The 19,546-nt window shown below is 41.7% G+C and overlaps 1 protein-coding gene across 1 annotated transcript in view; it reads right to left on the bottom strand.

The window, feature by feature from the left end:
* Positions 1 to 19,546, bottom strand: part of galntl6 (polypeptide N-acetylgalactosaminyltransferase like 6) — a gene marked incomplete at its 5' end in the record, with an annotated part of 251,968 nt that overhangs the window by 189,775 nt on the left and 42,647 nt on the right. The window contains one exon of the mRNA XM_081361331.1: positions 16,409 to 16,517. Within this exon, the coding sequence (XP_081217457.1) occupies positions 16,409 to 16,517 (109 nt within the window). The remainder of the gene's footprint in view (positions 1 to 16,408; positions 16,518 to 19,546) is intronic.

Raw genomic sequence — 19,546 nt, 5'->3', positions numbered from 1 at the left:
GACAACATTGACACACAGCCAAAAGGATATCTGTACAAACTGATCGCTCTTGGTGAGTAGCTATGTTAGCTCGTTCGTGTAGCTGTTCTAAGCACGTAAACACTGCTGTAAACACTGCCGAACAACTGAAAAAGTGGTGTGCGCCTGCGCTGCTCGCAGCTGGCTGTAGGTAGTGGCAGCGCGCAGTGATATGACAGGGGAGAAAATAGTGCCAAGCCATTACGAGGTCTGACCTCTCCATAGACAACGTTTTAGTGACGCAAATATATCACTCTTTTGAACACATATTGATTTGAGAAGAAAAAAGCTTTATTGCCGTGACCCCAGCAAACTTGCCGGACTAATTTCATCTTGACCAAAACTGGACCGGAGCTCGGCTCACAGGACGCTGTCGGGGGTAAGTCATGGTCAATGCACCACACTGCTTATGGGGAAGCTATAGAGATTCATGTCTAAAATCCTGAACTATCCCTTTAACCAATAAGCCTGGACTTTTGCTGAATGCTGACCAGACATACTCTAGTATGAAGGCTTAACTGAGTTGCTGGCTCTGCAGTGTACATTCTGGTCCCAGCCACTTTCCACTGTGTCTGCCTGTCACAGTTGATGGAAACCCTACTTATAATTAAAGAATATATTCAATTAAATATTCAAATAAAAAGTGATCTTTTCCATTCAACAAGTGTATATAAACTACAGCCATAAATTATTTTTTATAGCTTGCAGTCTTGACCAAATGGATGAATCAGCTACTTTTATAAGAAGAGCAGAATCTTTAGAACTGTGACGAGGTAAAAAAAAGTATGTGTATGTATATGTTTGTAACCATATTTATTCCAATGCCTGATCTGTGATCAGTGATTTCTGATGTGTAATCAAGTTCAGACAGATACTCTTTCTCTCAAAATCGTTCAATACTGTTTATGCATCAGTAAATCAAGCCAGTGACTAAAAGATCAACTTCACATCGTTTATCTTAGTAGGATGAAAATAATCTTATTTAAACTGTGATTAAAATATAAACAGAAAGTGATCAAAGAACGTCTCTGTTATGAATGTAACTGTCTACGTAAGCACGGAGGGTGCATACTGGACAGAGCAGTGCCAAGGCTGGGTCTGCCTCCTCCGAGGGCAGCGCTTGCAGGTTCACCACCTGATCCCTGAAAGGAGTGGTGGGAACCTTGGGCACGTATCCAACCCAGGGTCTCAAGATCACGTGAGAGTTAGCCGACCTGAATTCTAGGCACGCTTCGTCAACCGAAAATGCCTGCAGGTCCCCTACCCTCTTGATGGAGGCCAAAGCGACCAGGAGCGCTGTCTTCATAGACAGGAACTTAAGCTCGACTGATTGCAATGGCTCAACGGGAGCTCTCTGCAGGGCAGATAAGACCACTGAGAGGTCCCTAGAGGGTATAAGAGAGCGAGGAGGATTTAGTCTCCTCGCCCCCCTCAGGAACCTGACGACCAGGTCATGCTGTCCCACCGTTTTTGACTCCACAAGGTCGTGGTGCGCAGAGATCGCAGCCACGTAAACCTTCAGGGTGGAAGGAGACAGCCTTCGTTAAAACCCTTCTTGGAGGAAGGAGAGTACCAACCCGATCGGGCATTTCCTGGGATCTTCTCGGCGAGAAGAACACCAGGTGATGAAGAGGTTCCACTTCAGAGCATAGGCATATCTCGTGGACAAGGCCCTAGCTGAGGTGATGGTTGCCACCATCTGAGGTGGTAGGGAACTCAAACCTGCAGCGTCCCATCCAGAACCCACATATGCAGGTTCCACAGATCGGGACGTGGGTGCCAGAGGGTGCCCCATCTCTGAAAAAGGAAGTCCTTCCTCAGAGGGATTGGCCAGGGAGGGGCTGTAGCGAGGAGCACTAGTTCGGAGAACCAAGTCCGGGTGGGCCAATGAGGCGCAACCAGGAGGACCTGCTCCTTGTCCTCCCTGATCTTGCACAGGATCTGTGCAAGAAGGCTCACTGGGGGAAATGCATACTTGCGGCAAGTTGCGACATACGGCTGGAGTGCAGACCACCTTGTTGGTTGATGTACGCTACTGTCGCCATGCTGTCTGAATGGACTAGTAGGTGTTGGTCCTTGAGCAACGTTCGAAAACGGTGCAGAGCCAAATGTACTGCCAGCAACTCGAGGCAATTGACATGCCAAAGGCCATTGCACATGGCACCCCAGCCCGTGGCAGAAGCATCTGTTGAGACAACAACATGCCTGGAAACTCATTCTAAGGACACTCCGGCCAGTAGAAAGGAGAGGTTTGACCACGGGGTGAAGGTCTGATGGCAGGCCAGAGTAACTGGTACTCGGAGCGTGCCCTGTTGCCATGCCCATTTTGGGACTCGATCGCGAAGCCAGTGCAAAAGCGGTCTCATATGAAGCAGTCCGAGCGGCGTGGCTGCCGCTGCAGATGCCATATGCAACTGCAAGCCTCTGAAATAACTTGCCCTCGAATTGACTTAGGCAATTCAGCAGTGACTGCGCACACTCGCTCGTAAGCTGCGCGTACATGCCGACCGAGTCGATTTCCATACCGAAAAAAGAGATCCTCTGCACGGGGGACAGTTTGCTCTATTCCCAGTTGACCCGAAGGCCCAGACGGGCGAGGTGCCGGAGTACTAGGTCCCTGTGTTCGCAAACCTGCTCTCAAGAGTGAGCTAGAATCAGCCAGACGTCGAGATAGTTTAGGAAGCAAACCCCGTGTTGCCGGAGTGGCACAAGGGCTGCCTCGACGACTTTCGTGAAGACACAAGGAGATAGAACTAGCTGGAATGGAAGTACCATGTACTGGTATGCCTACCCCCAGTAGCGGGGAGGAGACTGAATTGCATAGCCGAGCCTGATAGTTCTCGTGAGCCAGTGGGACAGATTGGGAATCTGTAGCCAGGCTCCCAAAAACGATCTCTTGGGGCTCGGAGGAAGGGGAGTCAGTTCTCTCTTTAACAATTTTAGGGTGCCATCGGCTGTGAGGCCAGCAGTGGGGGAAGGAGAACAAAAGATTCTCCCCCGGCCCTCCACCGGGAGAAGGAGTGGTCCTGCCCTCAGCCGCACCGCCGAAGAGCCCAGCCTGGGATATGGGGGGAGTTGAGAAAACGAGTTCTCTCAGCCAGGTTTGACCAAAAATGTTGTTTCTGGACCTCACAGGTGGACATCACCTGACCCAGGGACTGCGCAGTGACCTTCGTCGCCCATAGAGCGAGGTCGGTGGCAGTGTGCAGCTCTTGCATGAGCCCCGGGTCAGCTTTTCCCTTGTGCATGTCCCCGAGCACCTTCTCCTGATGGACTTGAAGGATGGCCATGGCATACAGAGCGGAGGCGACCAGCCCCGCAGCTCTATAGGCTTTGGCCACGAGAGTTGATGAAAACCTACAGGCCTTGGAGGGATGCTTTGTGTCACCACGGCAAGTGGAGGTGCTCTGAGGACACAATTGCATCGCCACAGCGTGCTCCAACGAGGGGACCCCAGTGTACCCGTTGGCCGCCGCACCGTCAAGGGAAGAGAAGGCAGAGGAAGGCGGAGGCCACCGGGCCACGGGAATTCAACGGGGACTTCCACGACCTGGTGACCTTCTGATGCACTTCCACTCTACCTCCACGGAGGTCATTGAGTCTTGATCTCAACATGCGATGGGCATGTTTCTGCAATGAAAACATGACTCATCCATGAGTGCTGTCTGAGCGTGATTAAAGCCCAAACACGCTAGGCAGCGCTCGTGACGTGAGGCGGATGGACCATGCGCACACATCCAGAAACACACGGGCGAGACATCTTTAAAAAGACGTGCCTGTGCAGCTCTTTTAGAAAAGAAAATCACTCTCAGCAGTGCTGATGCACCCAGGGGAGAACACGAGCTGTGTGCACAGTCACTACACAGAGGAGCAGCAGGACCGTGAATCTGCTGAAACGTGCCGTCACACCAACACCGCTGAAGAGAGATGCTCGTTGCTTTTGAAGGCGAAGAGAAGCACATAACACTTTGGTTCCAAAGCAGAAACATAATGCGAAATTGCACTCGTGGCTCCTTTTATACCCACGTGGTGGGGCGGAGTTCACGATGCAAATTCCGCAGACCCATGGTATTTCATACCATTGGCTCGTTTTCTAATAACTCGAAATGTGATAGGGCTCTCAGGCGAAACCCCCATTTCGTCATTCACTGACATAACTCGTAGTGAGTGAATGAAAGGGAACGATCTCTTTCCAATCGCCCAAGCTGTCAATCACACAGCGCGAGTTTATCTGGACACTTGCCAAAACTCGTTCTGAAATCAATGATGCTGTCACACTGCACAACGAAGTGCTTACTGTATTTACATTGTGTTTGCATTGTTATTTGGTGAAAGCAGTTGTGAGAGTGCATAAATTGCATTGCAATGATACAGTTTTTTACAATCACTTTGCTACTATTTTCAGAACCTTGATGTCATTTTTCACAACTCTAGACACAAAACTCACAACCAATGATCAAAATGCACATTTTTCAAAACTCTAACCATTTTCTCAATTGCTTGGATACAATACACATAAAACTTAGATCATTTGTTCATTCAACAAAAATCACCTGTTCAATATGACACAACTTAACATCAAAGTACTACTATTTCAAAAGGCAATTCACACATTACATTTCAAAAGAGTGTCTATTCATTTCCTTACAATGATCTAACTATCAATTGATACAACTGCTCAAAATGATAAGTTACTGTTGCATTACTCTTAATGCATAGATGTATGGAAACAGACAAACAATCTTCCATGTTTACAGTAAATCATGAAAGTTTCAAGATAACGATCCATGGATATTGTAGTCTAATTGGTCCTTGCTCCACGCTAATTGAGCATGAACCAATTAGACTACAATATCCATGGATGTAGCCTACTGTAATATTTGTATCATAATGCTTCATCAGTCTATGGTCCCAAATACTGTACCACCTTTTCAGACTATTTACAGTATTGACAGCACTGCACTGTATAGATAATCACTCTTTTGTTTCTTACAGTACAAGCAAGCAAGTTGAGGAACACTGCATTTGATGTTTTACAGTACTGTCTTTTCTATTCTATTTCATAGCTAATTATTTTTGCTTTGATTCAAATAACCCTATGTTGTGATTGTACTGTAGTGTTTTGCATCAATATATTACAAACTTTGTTCAATGATTCCACTGTCTGTCGTATTCTCTCTATTACTGCAGTGCTTTTACAGAGATGTATTTACTGTACATGTAGTACCATAATGAAACCTGTATCACCTATTTTGTTCTACAATATTTAATGATTGTACGAACAATGACACAGTGAAACTATCGGTTGCTTGTGTGTGGGTGATCTACAGTATAGTTATGTTTCAATGGTATTTCACAGTAAATTTGTTTTTTGAACCAATGATTGTGCAAGTGCAAGATTTCCTTAAAGATGTGAATGCACAATGCAGTGTTTTGAACATTAGACAGCCTGTGTTACAAGTGATAACCGTTTTGAGTTTTGTGTCTAGAGTTTTGAAAAATGAGATCAAGGTTCTGAAAATAGTAGCAAAGTGATTGTAAAAAACTGTAAGATCTTGAATGGTGGTTCAACTGAAAGGAACTAACTGTCCATTAAAAGGTTTTCCTTTCAGCCAATCAACATTGAGTATTCAGAACACACACACACAAACACACACACACACACATACATTTAATCCCATTTGTTTTAATACATTAGTAGCTTACATTTTGCAAACTGTGTGTGTGTGTGTGTGTGTGTGTGTGTGTGTGTGTGTGTGTGTGTGTGTGTGTGTGTGTGTGTGTGTGTGTGTGTGTGTGTGTGTGTGTGTGTGTGTGTGTGTGTGTGTGTGTGTGTGTGTGTGTGTGTGTGTGTGTGTGTGTGTGTGTGTGTGTGTGTTCTACAAGGAAAAAAATAATCACCTGAGCTTTGTCATAAGGGTGAGTAGATAAGAGTTTTCATTTTGTGCAAGTTATCCCTTTAAAGTGCTAAAAACAAGTCTTAAGTTTTGAGATGACATGCATCCTTTGATGAAACATGAAAAAAGCAATGCAGTAACAATGTAGGCTGTACAGCACTTTTTCATCAGAAATTATTCTACTTTGAATGGTTTTCTTATGTCCTAAATAAGTAATTGACTGAACAGTGCCACTAATATGACCCTGAGAACAGCTGCTTGCCTGAATCATTAACCAACACTTTATCATCTCCCGAATGTTTAAATGCCAAATGAATACTGACATCTAGCACACCCAAAACAGCTCTCAAACATCTAAGTACCCACCTTCATGTGCAACATGGAAGTAATATATTTTCTGTGAATTTCTGTGAATGTGTGACTTCTGAATCATTAGGCACTATAGGTCAATAACTAGAAGAATAATAAAGTGTAGTAAACCTTAACTATTTGCACAACTATTTGGAATACATACCAGTGTGTTTATAATTATGACAATACATTAAAATAATATGGAAAGAAGTACTAGTTGGCAATATAAAGTAGTATAACTAGCTGTCCGGTACAGCTAAAAATAATTGGAAGCAGACGACACCGGTGACCAGACACATTCAATGTAAAAATGGCCGTGTCCGCTTTTATGTTAAAAATAAGTTGGATAGACATACTTAAAAATAAATAATAAATAAATAAATAAAAACATAAAAAACATAGCATTCAGGCTTTTTTATTTGTTATCAGTGTAAGCACCAGTTGATTGAAACAAATTGTACAGACTGTTTCCCTTGTATGGAAGTTTGTTTCTGCCATGGAATAAAAAATAAAAAAAAATTATCTCACAATTCTGACTTTTTTTTTTGTCAGAATTGTGAGATGTAAATCACAATTGTGAGAAAAAAAAGGCAGAATTGTGAGATAAAAGTCGCAATTATCTTTAAAAAAAAATTAAATTCCATGGCAGAAAAAAGCTTCCAACATTACTATATTCTTCCAGAATAAAATATGGTCCAACTATTCAAGAGAATGCTATTCCAAAATGTTTATCAAAATGGTTATGTAGTTTTTACTTTACTTAAACCAATTAAAGGACTCTTTGACAAATTAATATTCCATAACTAAGCCAAACGGTTTTACTACAGAGTGCTGATAGCAATATTCTCTCATCTACCTGCACGGAAGATTTGAAACTGATTAAAATGTTAATTACTTCTCATGCTGCTGCTTTAACCAAACTTCATAACTGAAAATAGGATATTTATACAGAGGGTATTGGTTTTTCCAACATTCCACCTTTGTTTTTATCTATGGAATCTATGGAACACGTGATGGAAATCTATGGAACACGTGATGCGCATGTGCGCAACGTTAGTGTTTGCGCAGAGGTTGCGTAGGTTTGCACAGAGATAACTGCTAATCGTTTGCACCTTGGAACTTATTTCCGGGAGTGCGTTCTCGAGCCACCTGGCACTATATTGTGCGGATAGGCGGCCGGAGCACGTTGAGGGTTTTCTGTTAGAACAGGGTCGAGTTAGCGGCCCCTAAGTTAATAACTAATGATCTTCGCAATGGAAGTGAATCAATCAATCAAAACTAACTTTAGCTGGACAATAACTTTATCCTAGAGCTGCTGTAAAGCCAACACAATCTCTTTTACTGTAATTTTATACTGTAAATGTCCTATTATCACTGTAAAGCTGCTTTGAAACAATTCATATTGTTAAAAGCGCTACATAAATGAAGGTGACTTGACTTGACTTGAATTGATTTCCATAGTCCTATGGGGAATTTTTTCATGACAGTCTGAAGTCAAAACCAAACCACCATCCTATCAGTGTAATTAATGCATTCCGACAGATCTTTTGTCGGATATCTTGCTGAGAACAGAAAATTCAATGCAAGACATCCTCTTTGATGTGCACTAAGTAGAAAGTATAGAACGTTTCCAAAACAAAACAACTTTGCCTTTTTGTCAAATGCATCTAGATATTTTCATATTTTGATGTTACTTGACAAACAAAACAAAAATAATCAAAGGCACACAAAAACTCAATGGCACAAATGGTATGCATGTGTAATGTTGTTATTATAAAAAAATAAAAAAATAAAAAAAACGTAATTTTAACAGAATTAGAGAAAACTCAACTCTATTTAATGACTATTAATTAAAGTGAGAACTATAAGAATGGTAAATACAAAGTTTTGAGATTATGTTATTATTAACACATACTTTCTCACATGCTTTTGCCAGCTCTTGGACTCATTGAGAGAATAATCCAGCAAAACTGTCAATAATTGCCTGTCTGTGTCAGTATGTATGTATGCATGCATGTATTTTTAAACATACTGTTGTGGTCAGAATTATTTGCAGCCCTGATAATATGATCAAAGATGGCTGTAAAAATAAATCTCCATTGTTTATCCTTTTGATCTTTCATTAAAAAAGTTCGCAGAAATTGAACCTTTCATTGAAGTAAAACAATTGTAAGTGGTGGGAAACTCACTTTAGGAAATACATGATTTCTAATGTTCCTGCCCTGCATATGACGAGCTGTTGGACATTATGTCTCATTATACGGAGAGATTAGATCTGTCCTTGGAAGCGTGAGAGGTGCAAGCTCTCTCACAGCCGCCTTGGTGAACGCTTCTTGACGGGATATAACCCACCAGTTCGTATGACTCTTCCCTTTCTCCCAGATCTTCACACTGAGGTGCGGAGATCTTGGGGAAAGCCATATTCTGCAAGCATCCATCATTCACATGTAAACTATGCTGATGTGGAGGTGATGCAGGAATATGGGTATGTGTCAATGCCTCCGGTTGAACCTCCTTGGTAAGATGTTTTGGATGTCGGACGTAGGTAGGCCTCCTCTCACATTGAGAGTCGTCATGTTGAGGCCTTCATCCTCAGAGCTCGACCAGGCAGCCAGGCTCTGCTAGGATAGTAACTGCCAGTTATAGGCTCTCTGTAAACCTCCTTGCAATATGTCCTGAGTGTGGGGCGTTGTTAGGTCTCTTCTCGATTTAGAGAGTCATCATGCTGAGACCTCCAGTCCTAGAGCTTGGCCAGCCTGTTTGCTAAGTCGTCAGGCTCCCTGTGAGCCTCCTTGTCTACTGCGAGTGTTGTTAGGCCTTATTGAGACCTCCGCTCCCCAGAGCTCCGCTAGGATAGCCATTTGCGAGTTGTAGGGCCTCTTTGAGCCTCGTTACACGGTATCCTGAATGTAGGGTGTTGTTAGATCTCCTCTTGTTTTGAGAGTTGTCATGCTGAGACCTCCGCTCCTAGAGCTCAGCTATGTTTGTTAAGTTGTTAGGCTCTCTGTGAGCCATCTTGGCCACTGTGAGCATTGTTAGGCCTCCTCTCGCTAGAGAGAGCTATCTTTTTTGAGGCCTCCACTCCACTAGGATAGCAATTGCGAGTGGTAGGCTCTTTGTGAGCCTCCTTGCAAGATGCACTGAGTGTGGGCCGTTGTTAGGTCTCTTCTTGTTTTTGAGAGTCATCATGCTGAGGCCCCCACTCCTAAAGCTAGGCTAGGTGGAAGGGTAGTAAACTACATTGAAGGAGCTCTTCTAAGCTTTTTACTGCCTTGGGTTAGAGTTGCTAGGCCTCTTGTTTTCACTCTATCTGATAGAAGTTCTGAGTGTTAGGCTCTCTATGAGACTCCTTTGACACTGGCCTGAATATGAACGTAATTAGGCTTCCTCTCTTTAGAGTCACCCTGTTGAGGCCTCTGTTCTTGAGAAGCTCCAGTCTATGATTATCCTGCTGGTGTGCACCATAGGGATGAGGACTTTGAGTCCTTCGACTTAGCTAAGTCAATAGGGCCCTCATCCATTCAGCATGGCAGCGTGGGTATTCCGTTCACCATAGCGACCCCTAGAGGACACAGCACGCTTTCGGTATTCGTGCACACGTCTCCTTCAGACAAGAAGTGGATGACGTTTTGCACAGGTGCCCTTTTATACACTAGGCCTCACCTAGTGACATCACAGGCTGCTGCCAGCCAATGTCAAGTTCATTGTAGTGTTTAGACTCATGCTTCAGATACCTGTCATGCTGGAGGCATTCCCCATAGCGACCCCTAGGGGACGCAGCGTCTCATTCCCTATTCTCAGGGAACCATGTTTACATGCCTAACCTGAGACGTTATTTCATAATGTGATTTACCCCTCATTTTTAATTATTTTACATGAAATGTTATTTTTTTGCGAATTTTTTATATGAAAGATCAAAAGGATAAACAATGCAGATTTGATCATATTTACCATGGGCGCCAATAATTCTGACCACAAGTGTGTGTGTGTGTGTGTGTGTGTGTGTGTGTGTGTGTGTGTGTGTGTGTGTGTGTGTGTGTGTGTCTGTGTGCGCGTGCGTGTGTGCGTGCATATGTGTACGTGTACGTGTGTATTACATATATAAACTTTACATATGTAAACTTTCATTTAATGTACCCCTTAGTGCATTTCAGCACAAAGTCATCTCGCTGTGACGTGCATAATTACAATAACCTCACACCCACTCCTCTGGCATTTTCTGGCATGATAACAGAGTTAAACAGAACATTTAAACCATAATGCAAAATCACAGATTTTAATACTCCTACGCACAAGCTCTCAGTGTGTACACGTGTTTGCCTCTTAAAATCATTGTACAACAGCTCCACGCAGAGTTTATTATTGTTATCAGAACTTTTGGGGCAAAGCTTCAGCATTGTGAGTTTGATCACTGACAGGCAGTGTGCATAACAGAAGCAATATATATATATATATATATTTTTTTTTTTTTCAGCTAGTGTAATTGCACAACCAGCATTATATCTGATAAATACTTTTTCTGCATTGGATTAGCTAGACCTCTGTTCTGTGTCTACTCGCAAATTTCATAATGAGATGTATATAACAATTTTAAACACCAGGATCTTTACACCTGAATATTATTGAATGTCACTGTCATTGTGATTTGTCTGTTAGATGTAAATGTCCCTGCATGATTATTTGAAGACAAGTAAATCCTAGCAATTGCTTCTTCAAAGTGTAAAATAATTTAGCGCACTCATAATATACAGTGGGGAGAACAAGTATTTGATACTCTGCCGATTTTGCAGGTTTTCCCACTTACAAAGCATGTAGAAGTCTGTAATTTTTATCATAGGTACTCTTCAACTGTGAGTGAAGGAATCTAAAACAAAAATCCAGAAATGCATTGTATGATTTTTAAGTAATTAATTTGCATTTTATTGCATGACATAAGTATTTGATACATCAGAAAAGCAGAACTTAATATTTGGTACAGAAACCTTTGTTTGCAATTAAAGAGATCATACGTTTCCTGTAGTTCTTGACCAGGTTTGCACACACTGCAGGAGGGATTTTGGCTCACTCCTCCATACAGACTTTCTCCAGATCCTTCAGGTTTTGGGGCTGTCGCTGGGCAATACGGACTTTCAGCTCCCTCCAAAGATTTTCTATTGGGTTCAGGTCTGGAGACTGGCTAGGCCAGTCCACTCCAGGACCTAGAGATGCTTCTTACGGAGCCACTCCTTAGTTGCCCTGGCTGTGTGTTTCGGGTCGTTGTCATGCTGGAAGACCCAGCCACGACCCATCTTCAATGCTCTTACTGAGGGAAGGAGGTTGTTGGCCAAGATCTCGCGATACATGGCCCCATCCATCCTCCCCTCAATACGGGGCAGTCGTCCTGTCCCCTTTGCAGAAAAGCATCCCCAAAGAATGTTTCCACCTCCATGCTTCACGTTTGGGATGGTGTTCTTGGGGTTGTACTCATCCTTCTTCTTCCCTCAAACACGGCGAGTGGAGTTTAGACCAAAAAGCTCTATTTTTGTCACATCAGACCACATGACCTTATCCCATTCCTCCTCTGGATCATCCAGATGGTCACTGGCAGACTTCAGACGGGTCTGGACATGCGCTGGCTTGAGCAGGGGGACCTTGCGTGCGCTGGCAGGATTTTAATCCATGATGGCGTAGTGTGTTACTAATGGTTTGCTTTGAGACTGTGGTCCCAGCTCTCTTCAGGTCATTGACCAGGTCCTGTCGTGCAGTTCTGGGCTGATCCCTCACCTTCCTCATGATCATTGATGCCCCACGAGGTGGGTTCTTGCATGGTGCCCCAGACCGAGGGAGATTGATCGTCATCTTGAACTTCTTCCATTTTCTAATAATTGCGCCAACAGTTGTTGCCTTCTCACCAAGCTGCTTGCCTATTTGTCCTGTAGCTCATCCCAGCCTTGTGCAGGTCTACAATTTTATCCCTGATGTCCTTACACAGCTCTTGGCCATTGTGGAGAGGTTGGAGTCTGTTTGATTGAGTGTGTGGACAGGTGTCTTTTATACAGGTAACAGTTCAAACAGGTGCAGATAATACAGGTAATGAGTGGAGAACAGGAGGGCTTCTTAAAGAAAAACTAACAGGTCTGTGAGAGCCGGAATTCTTACTGGTTGGTAGGTGATCAAATACTTATGTCATGCAATAAAATGCAAATTAATTATTTAAAAATCATAGAATGTGATTTTCTGGATTTTTGATTACGATTTAGATTCCGTCTCTCACAGTTGAAGTGTACCTATGATAAAAATTACAGACCTCTACATACTTTGTAAGTAGGTAAACCTGCAAAATCGGCAGTCTATTAACCCTCTGAGGTCGACAAACGCGCGGGCGCGTTTTGCTGGATTTTCTCCACATTGTAGCACTATAAACTTAAATTACTCAGTCATTTATAGTCATACAGAAAAAAGAAATAAAAAAAAGAATCTGTGATATTTCTCCTTTTGTATGTCCACTTACAATCAAACCAAAACATTGTGCTTTTGTAAAATAAAGAAAATAAACAGGGTGTGCGTTCTGCCTCTCCGTCGCGGTGAACTTTTTTTTCTTGAGCACGTCTATAAACTGAAACAAAACTCAGCGAATACTTGTCACACATTTATGAGCCATATACCTTTATAAACATTTAAGTGTGTACTTTTAAATGATCGGATTCAAAACGAAAACAAATATTCTCTGTTTAAGTAATTTGTCTAAAACCAACAAGATGTCCAGCTTCTCAAACGCTTCCTCATTACAGTTAATTTGGCCACGCCCACTCGCGCAAAAGATATTCACATGCAAATCTCCACATGGACCGCGTCTCGCTCATTACCTCACAACAACAAAACACTTCACTTCACTTTTCGTCGAGTTTGAAAGATGTGCCTGAGCTTACATTGGATTTAGGCTACCTCAGAAGAAGAAGAACGCGATTTGAAGACAAGAAAGGTGTAAGGTAAGAAATTCTTACATATTAGTTTGTTATTGTTGCATAAATGTCACGATGCAGTTGAACTGTTGCTAGATATATGGGGAATATTATAATATTTAGACCCGTGTTTACTGTTACTGTGTTTGTGGATATCTGCTCAAACGTAGATATGTATATGGTAACCATAATGTTTTATATTTGAGCGCGATCACGTTTGAATGTATCATATTTTTGATAGTGATCGCGTTTGAATGTATCATGTTTTTGATAGCGATCGCGTTTGAATGTATCATATTTTGCTGCGCGATCGCGTTTGAATGAACACATATTTTGGATGAAAGCAAAACGCACCAAACAGCTTCATGTTTTTATTATTATCTCATTTCATATCATCATAACAGATGGAAACATTTGAAGTAACATGATAATCAATATATTTTTCTCTAGCTTAGTTGTTACTGAAATCTTTTGGAAGATTTATACTGCTATAGGTTATTTATTGTTATTATTATTTTATCTGGCACTGCGCATATACCTTATGCCTACAAGGCACAACAAACCTGATGTTCATTATATTATATATTGTTGGAAACATTTGTGTGTGTGTGTGTGTGTGTGTATTCTGTGAATTTTAAAAAGGAATTTTAAAAAGCAATTTTAACCAGAAAAATCTAATATTTATTTCCAAAATCGTGCAGGCCTTTCTCTTGATATCAGTATGTTCACTTTTTTTTCAGGGCCCAGATGCCACTGAGTCCTGCCGACTTCAACATTCACATGAGTCTCTGGAACATGAACATGGTAAAGTGAAAATCAAACAGTTTGGAAATTGCAACATTCTTGCAGACCAGGTACACCCTTGGTGTTCCCTGGTGGAATTGGCCTCTTTCAGCAGGATAATGCACACTGCCACACTGCACACATTGTTCAGGAATGGTTTGAGGAACACAATGAAGAGCTCAAGGTGTTGCCCTGGCCTCTGAATTACCCGGATCTAAATCTAATTGAGCATCTGTGGGATGTGCTGGACCAACAAGTTAAGCCTGGAACACACCAAGCCGACGCCGACGAACTAGCGCTGATGAAAGCCGACTGTGTTGTCGCCTCGTGTCGGGGTAAAAAGTGCACTTGAACACACCGAGACAACTCCTGCCGACTGTCAGCTAGAAAGCGGGTTCTGCGCCTGCGTGTAAATGAGACAACTGTCTATTTTTGCAGATATATTCGTCTATATTCGTTATTCAAAAAGGGAAACGGACGCTGCCGGCTGCAAATACACAAACGTAAACAAAGCAGTATACGCTTACCGTTTTGAATATCAATCCTGCTAAACACTTTCTTTATTCCACTCCGCTCGTGTTAATATTGAAATATTCGCCAAGGAACACTCAGGTAAGATGACGTAACATTAGAACAGACTTCTATCTGTACCGTTTTGACTTTGCTCGCTGTTTTGCTATTATTCTCGTGCACTCCCTCATTCACTAAGCTGAACAGCCAATCAGAGTTCCCTCTTTCACCGACGGCCCGACGCCGATTCAACATGTCGAATCGGCCGTTACAAAGACGACGAGGACCAATTTCAGCCGACGGTGTGGAACACACCGAGAAGATTTAGTCGGCCGACGCACGGACACTGCCCGACGGCCGACCGTCGGCTTGGTGTGTTCCAGGCTTTAAATCCACGGCAGCTCCACCTCGCAACCTATGTGTACTATATGTTTCAGCAGTAATCTAAATAAATAAATACATACACTTTGGAGTGGACAGCTTTAATACTCAGATCCTCACCGATACTTGCATTGTAATTTGTTGACCATGTCCAAATTGATCTGGGAAGATCCATTACTCTTTTCTTGCATTCATGTACTACCATCTCCAATGAACTAGATTCATGAAAAATTAGCGGGTGGCTTTTTATAATAGAGGCTGCTATCATAAGCTTTGTCACAACAGATGGTGTGCACTGAAAGCCCTCTGATAGAATAGTGCAGCATACTCTAACGTGAAGGGTCAACACAGAACAGTTGTGCCGAGTGGGCCATATGCAGAAGGACATGGTCCTGCCTACAGGCGCCAGAAAAGTCATCCTCCCTCTAATCTGACAAATCTCCCTGCCTAATACAGTGACTTCTTTTTTTATTCCAAAGGGCTATAAAACCTCTTTCCTCTTTCTGGGGACCTCTTTTTATACATATTAATCTGCAGCCAAATAACTTTAACCTGAAGGACACAATTATTTGATTTCCTGAGCACTTGCATTTAGAATTGGGGATTTAAGAGTATTTTTAATTGTCTGCAGTTGAAAACTATTTCTAATGTAAAATAACTGCAATGTCAAAATGCATTCACCCAAAAGGAAATGTAGGCACTTAAGAGGCATTTAGAAAAAAAAAAGGGTATGTAAGGAGCAATTGCAACACAATAACATCTATATGGTGACTATCCAGGTGGATGCTGCACATTGGTGGTGGTTGAGGAGATTCCCCCTTCCATATGCGAAGCGCTTTGAGTACCCAGAAAAGTGCTATATAAACGTAACAAATTATTATTATAATTATTATTATATTAAAATGTAATTCATGTGAATTTTATCAGATTGCTACATCACATTCAAACATGGACACAAATGCATATGAGTCTGGTGTTACTGCAGGCACAATACCAACAATAACTATCCATGTCAGTTATTGACTGATTTATAGTTGAAACTGTAAACAAGTCTAAGAATTGGGCAAATTGTGTTTAGCCAAAAACCATATCCTATCGAGTACCTTGGGTCATCCTTGAAAACCTTACGAAAATCACTGGATAAAATAAACACCAAAGTGAGCACCTTGACAGCCATTTATATCCTTAACCGCCGAGGACATAATGCAGCTAAAATTTAACACAGCAAAAAGACACCCTTACATTATTAACCAGCCGTAAATTCAGATGGATCAATAAAGTCTCTTTAGCCACAGGGGCAACTAGTTGATTTACAGAGACAGCTTGGCAGGGATTCTAAAATAATGTCTTACCCTAAATGAAAGCCATAAAGAAAACGTCATCATCATCAAATCATCCCTTTTTAGTCCGGTTGATGTCCTTTATGCTGTAATAATGTGAGGTTTGCATATGCTTTGAAAGGAACAAGTATCAATCATAAGAAAAAAAGGTCTAATCTGAAATATTCAGTGGATTTAGAGTGCATACCAACACGTTGTTCGTCTTTCCTGATGCTCTCGTTGTCATGCCAGTCTCGTCTTCTCAAACCGTCTGTCCAGGTATAAATGTGACCATCATTTAAGCCCAGTGGGAAGCCCTGTGGAGAAAGAGAAACTTTTTTAAGTGAAATATAATGATATTCAGATAAAATTATATATATATATTTTTTTTTTTGGAAACTTCCACAGAGAAAGCATCTCAAAAGATCCGGTTAAATCAAGTTAGATCTCAAATACGTAAAAAAAAATTACGAAAAATGTCTTGGTTACTAATGTAACCCTCGTTCCCTGAAGGAAGGAACGTGAGACGTTCATTGAGAATTGGGATCACTTCAGGGAGCCCTATCATCTTCGAGTGTCTACAGAACGAGCCAATGAACCCAACAAAGATATCTTCAACATGCAGAGTCTTGTTGCTGGAGACAAACAGGAAGCCCGGCTTCGAAGTGAAAGACAATGTGTGCGTGATAGGGCTCCCTGAAGTGATCCCAATTACGTCATCACGTCGACGTAATGTTGAACGTGAGCGACTTATAGGGAACAACAATAATTATGAGAGGTAATTTAACTTCAAAATTAAACATCTTCAAGAACTCTCCGAGGTAACTTATTCATGCCTAAATTGTCCAACAGTATAATACAATGATAAAAAATTTAATCATAGCTGCTGTTTGAACACACATTCAGTTGGCTGAAATCACTGTAGCCAGCAACTATGCTTTCCAATCTGATCCATTAACATTACACAGAACATTTCAGCCAAAGGTAAAATTCTCCTTTAGATACTCCTTTAGAACCCATAATCTTTTTAGTAAAAGCACATGTGAGTATTTGCTTTCCTGGTTGGACATCAGTCTGGGATTTTTCAAACCCCGGGAAAGCAGAATTGGTGCCAACCATCAATTCCATCATGCCAGAACAGCATGTCACATTTTGGTGATTTTTTTCTAATTTGGGAATGAAAAAGCATCTCAAAATGATCATGCAGAATGGTAAGAGGTGTGCAGTGGACAGGCCTGTTTAAGTGCAGCTATGTGCTCCTCTGTGTTTCTGACGCCTCTTCTATTTGCCCAATGGGCATTTGCAGGATGTAAAAAGTGGAGCTCTAGAAGGTCTAAGAGGCCCCATTTGATCTACAATTTATCCATTCTCACGGACAGACCCCTGATTACAGCTCTTTTCACTGGCGGTGGGTGCTAATGCAGTGGGGATTGGTTTTGATGAAAGCTCTGAGAGAAGGATTCAGTATGCCATGCTTAAAACATACATCCAGAATAAGTCTACATGCCTTTTAGTGCTTTGTATTTGCACAAGCTTCACCATGGAAATGCTTCAGGTGAGCAAATTGAAAATGACAGAGGCTATTCACTGAAAATTAATCCAGTGAAAAAGACACAGAGATTTTTAGGGAAATGATTTAGAGTGCTACTTAGCAAAGTGGATTATGGGAGGCAGGTGCTTGGATTCCAGTAGCAGCTCAGAGGATTTGGATGTCTTTTTTCCACTGTGTTTGTGAATAATTTAAAAACAAAAGCATTGCTTTATTAAGGCCTTTAAAAAATTGAATGCAAGCACATTCAAGCTTGGCAGAGGGGAATTTCACCAGAAGAATGTGACATCAACTTGACAATCACAAAAAGAGAACTGCTGGCAGCAATGTTGGATATCACTCACCCATAGGAATACAGAGGCTTCTGATGGCAAGACTTTGTGGCGGAGCACAGGTGGAGCTTGCCTAGGTTATTAATGCAATGGTTGACTTAAGTTTGCTGTGAGTAATTTACATGTAGGCCTTGTCCCAAATGACACCCTCAGCCCTTGAGGCTTTTCCTCAGAGTCCATTGTAAAAGTTACATCAAGGCAGCATAAACATCTGCATATATCAGGTTGTGGTCTGCTTGGTGAAAAGTGGCGAAAAATGTGCATTGCAAAAATGTGCATATGCATGACAAATTTTTGACAAAAATGCAGGAAAAAAAACACTGCAGATTGGCAATAAAAAAAATAAAAAAAAAAATATATATATATATATATATATATATATATATTTATATATATATCACAGATCACAACTGTGCCATTTGGTCACATAATTGTAAATAAATAATAGTTAGGTTTGCATGAAAACACTGACATGGCATTGTCACCCGAATAAAGGGCATGTTTAACTGCATGATTAGTGGAAGTGGTGGAAAAATTGGTTCAATTTAGTTTTTGAAAAGCACTACAATTCACAGATGTAAACATACAGTAAGAATATGGCTAAAACCCAAGAAAAGCAGAATGCCTCAATTTCGCTTTGTAAAGCCACAGCTACTTATTTCTCCATGTCCTGTATATAACTCACCCTTTTAAAACGGCAGTTTTTAGTTACATTCTGCATTTATGATGGCCTACATCTTGAGCTGTAGGAAGCTGTCTGTCCTCAAGAACTAGACATTAAAAACATAAAAAGACACCGGATGGATGTAGAAAACAGCACAGCAATCCAGTGTTTTCAATATTCTTCTTGTGTTCCAAAACAGTAGCGGTAGGAGACGTAGCCGTGTTATCCAAGCATTAATGGAAAGGAAAGCCCCTTATACTTGGGAGCGGCCATGTATTAGGTGTTTCTTGGTGTTTCTCCCTCCTATCTGCTTCAATGTCTTGATAAATGGTGGCATTTCTTTGTTTAGAATCCAGTATTCCCATAATTATTTTGTCTTTTACGAGTTTAATAAAGAACTTTATCTCATCTTCTGTCCTAACATACAGCACCTTCTTTAAAGAATGATCGACTTTAAAGGGGGGGGTTAAATGCTATTTCATGCATACTGAGTTCCCTTTCGTTGTCACTCCGAGTTACGTCGGATGACGACGAATGGGGTTTCGCTTAGAAATCCTATCATCTTCGAGTATTCAAACACGAGCCAATGGCAAAGAAAATGCCATGGGTCTGCGGAATTTGCATAGCGTAACTCCGCCCCACCCTGGGGGTATATAAGGAAGTCGCTGGCAACATGCAGATATGTTTTCGCTTCGGAGCCAAGTTGATTTACTTCACTCCACAGCCAAATCCTGAGTTCATCTCCTTATCTCTTCGAGACGAGCCTCTCTCCAGGTGTTGGTGTGACAGCGAGTTCCAGCG

Source organism: Scardinius erythrophthalmus (assembly GCF_964197995.2).
Source record: "Scardinius erythrophthalmus genome assembly, chromosome: 3".
NCBI lineage: Eukaryota > Metazoa > Chordata > Actinopteri > Cypriniformes > Leuciscidae > Scardinius > Scardinius erythrophthalmus.
This window is presented reverse-complemented; position numbering and strand designations above follow the sequence as displayed.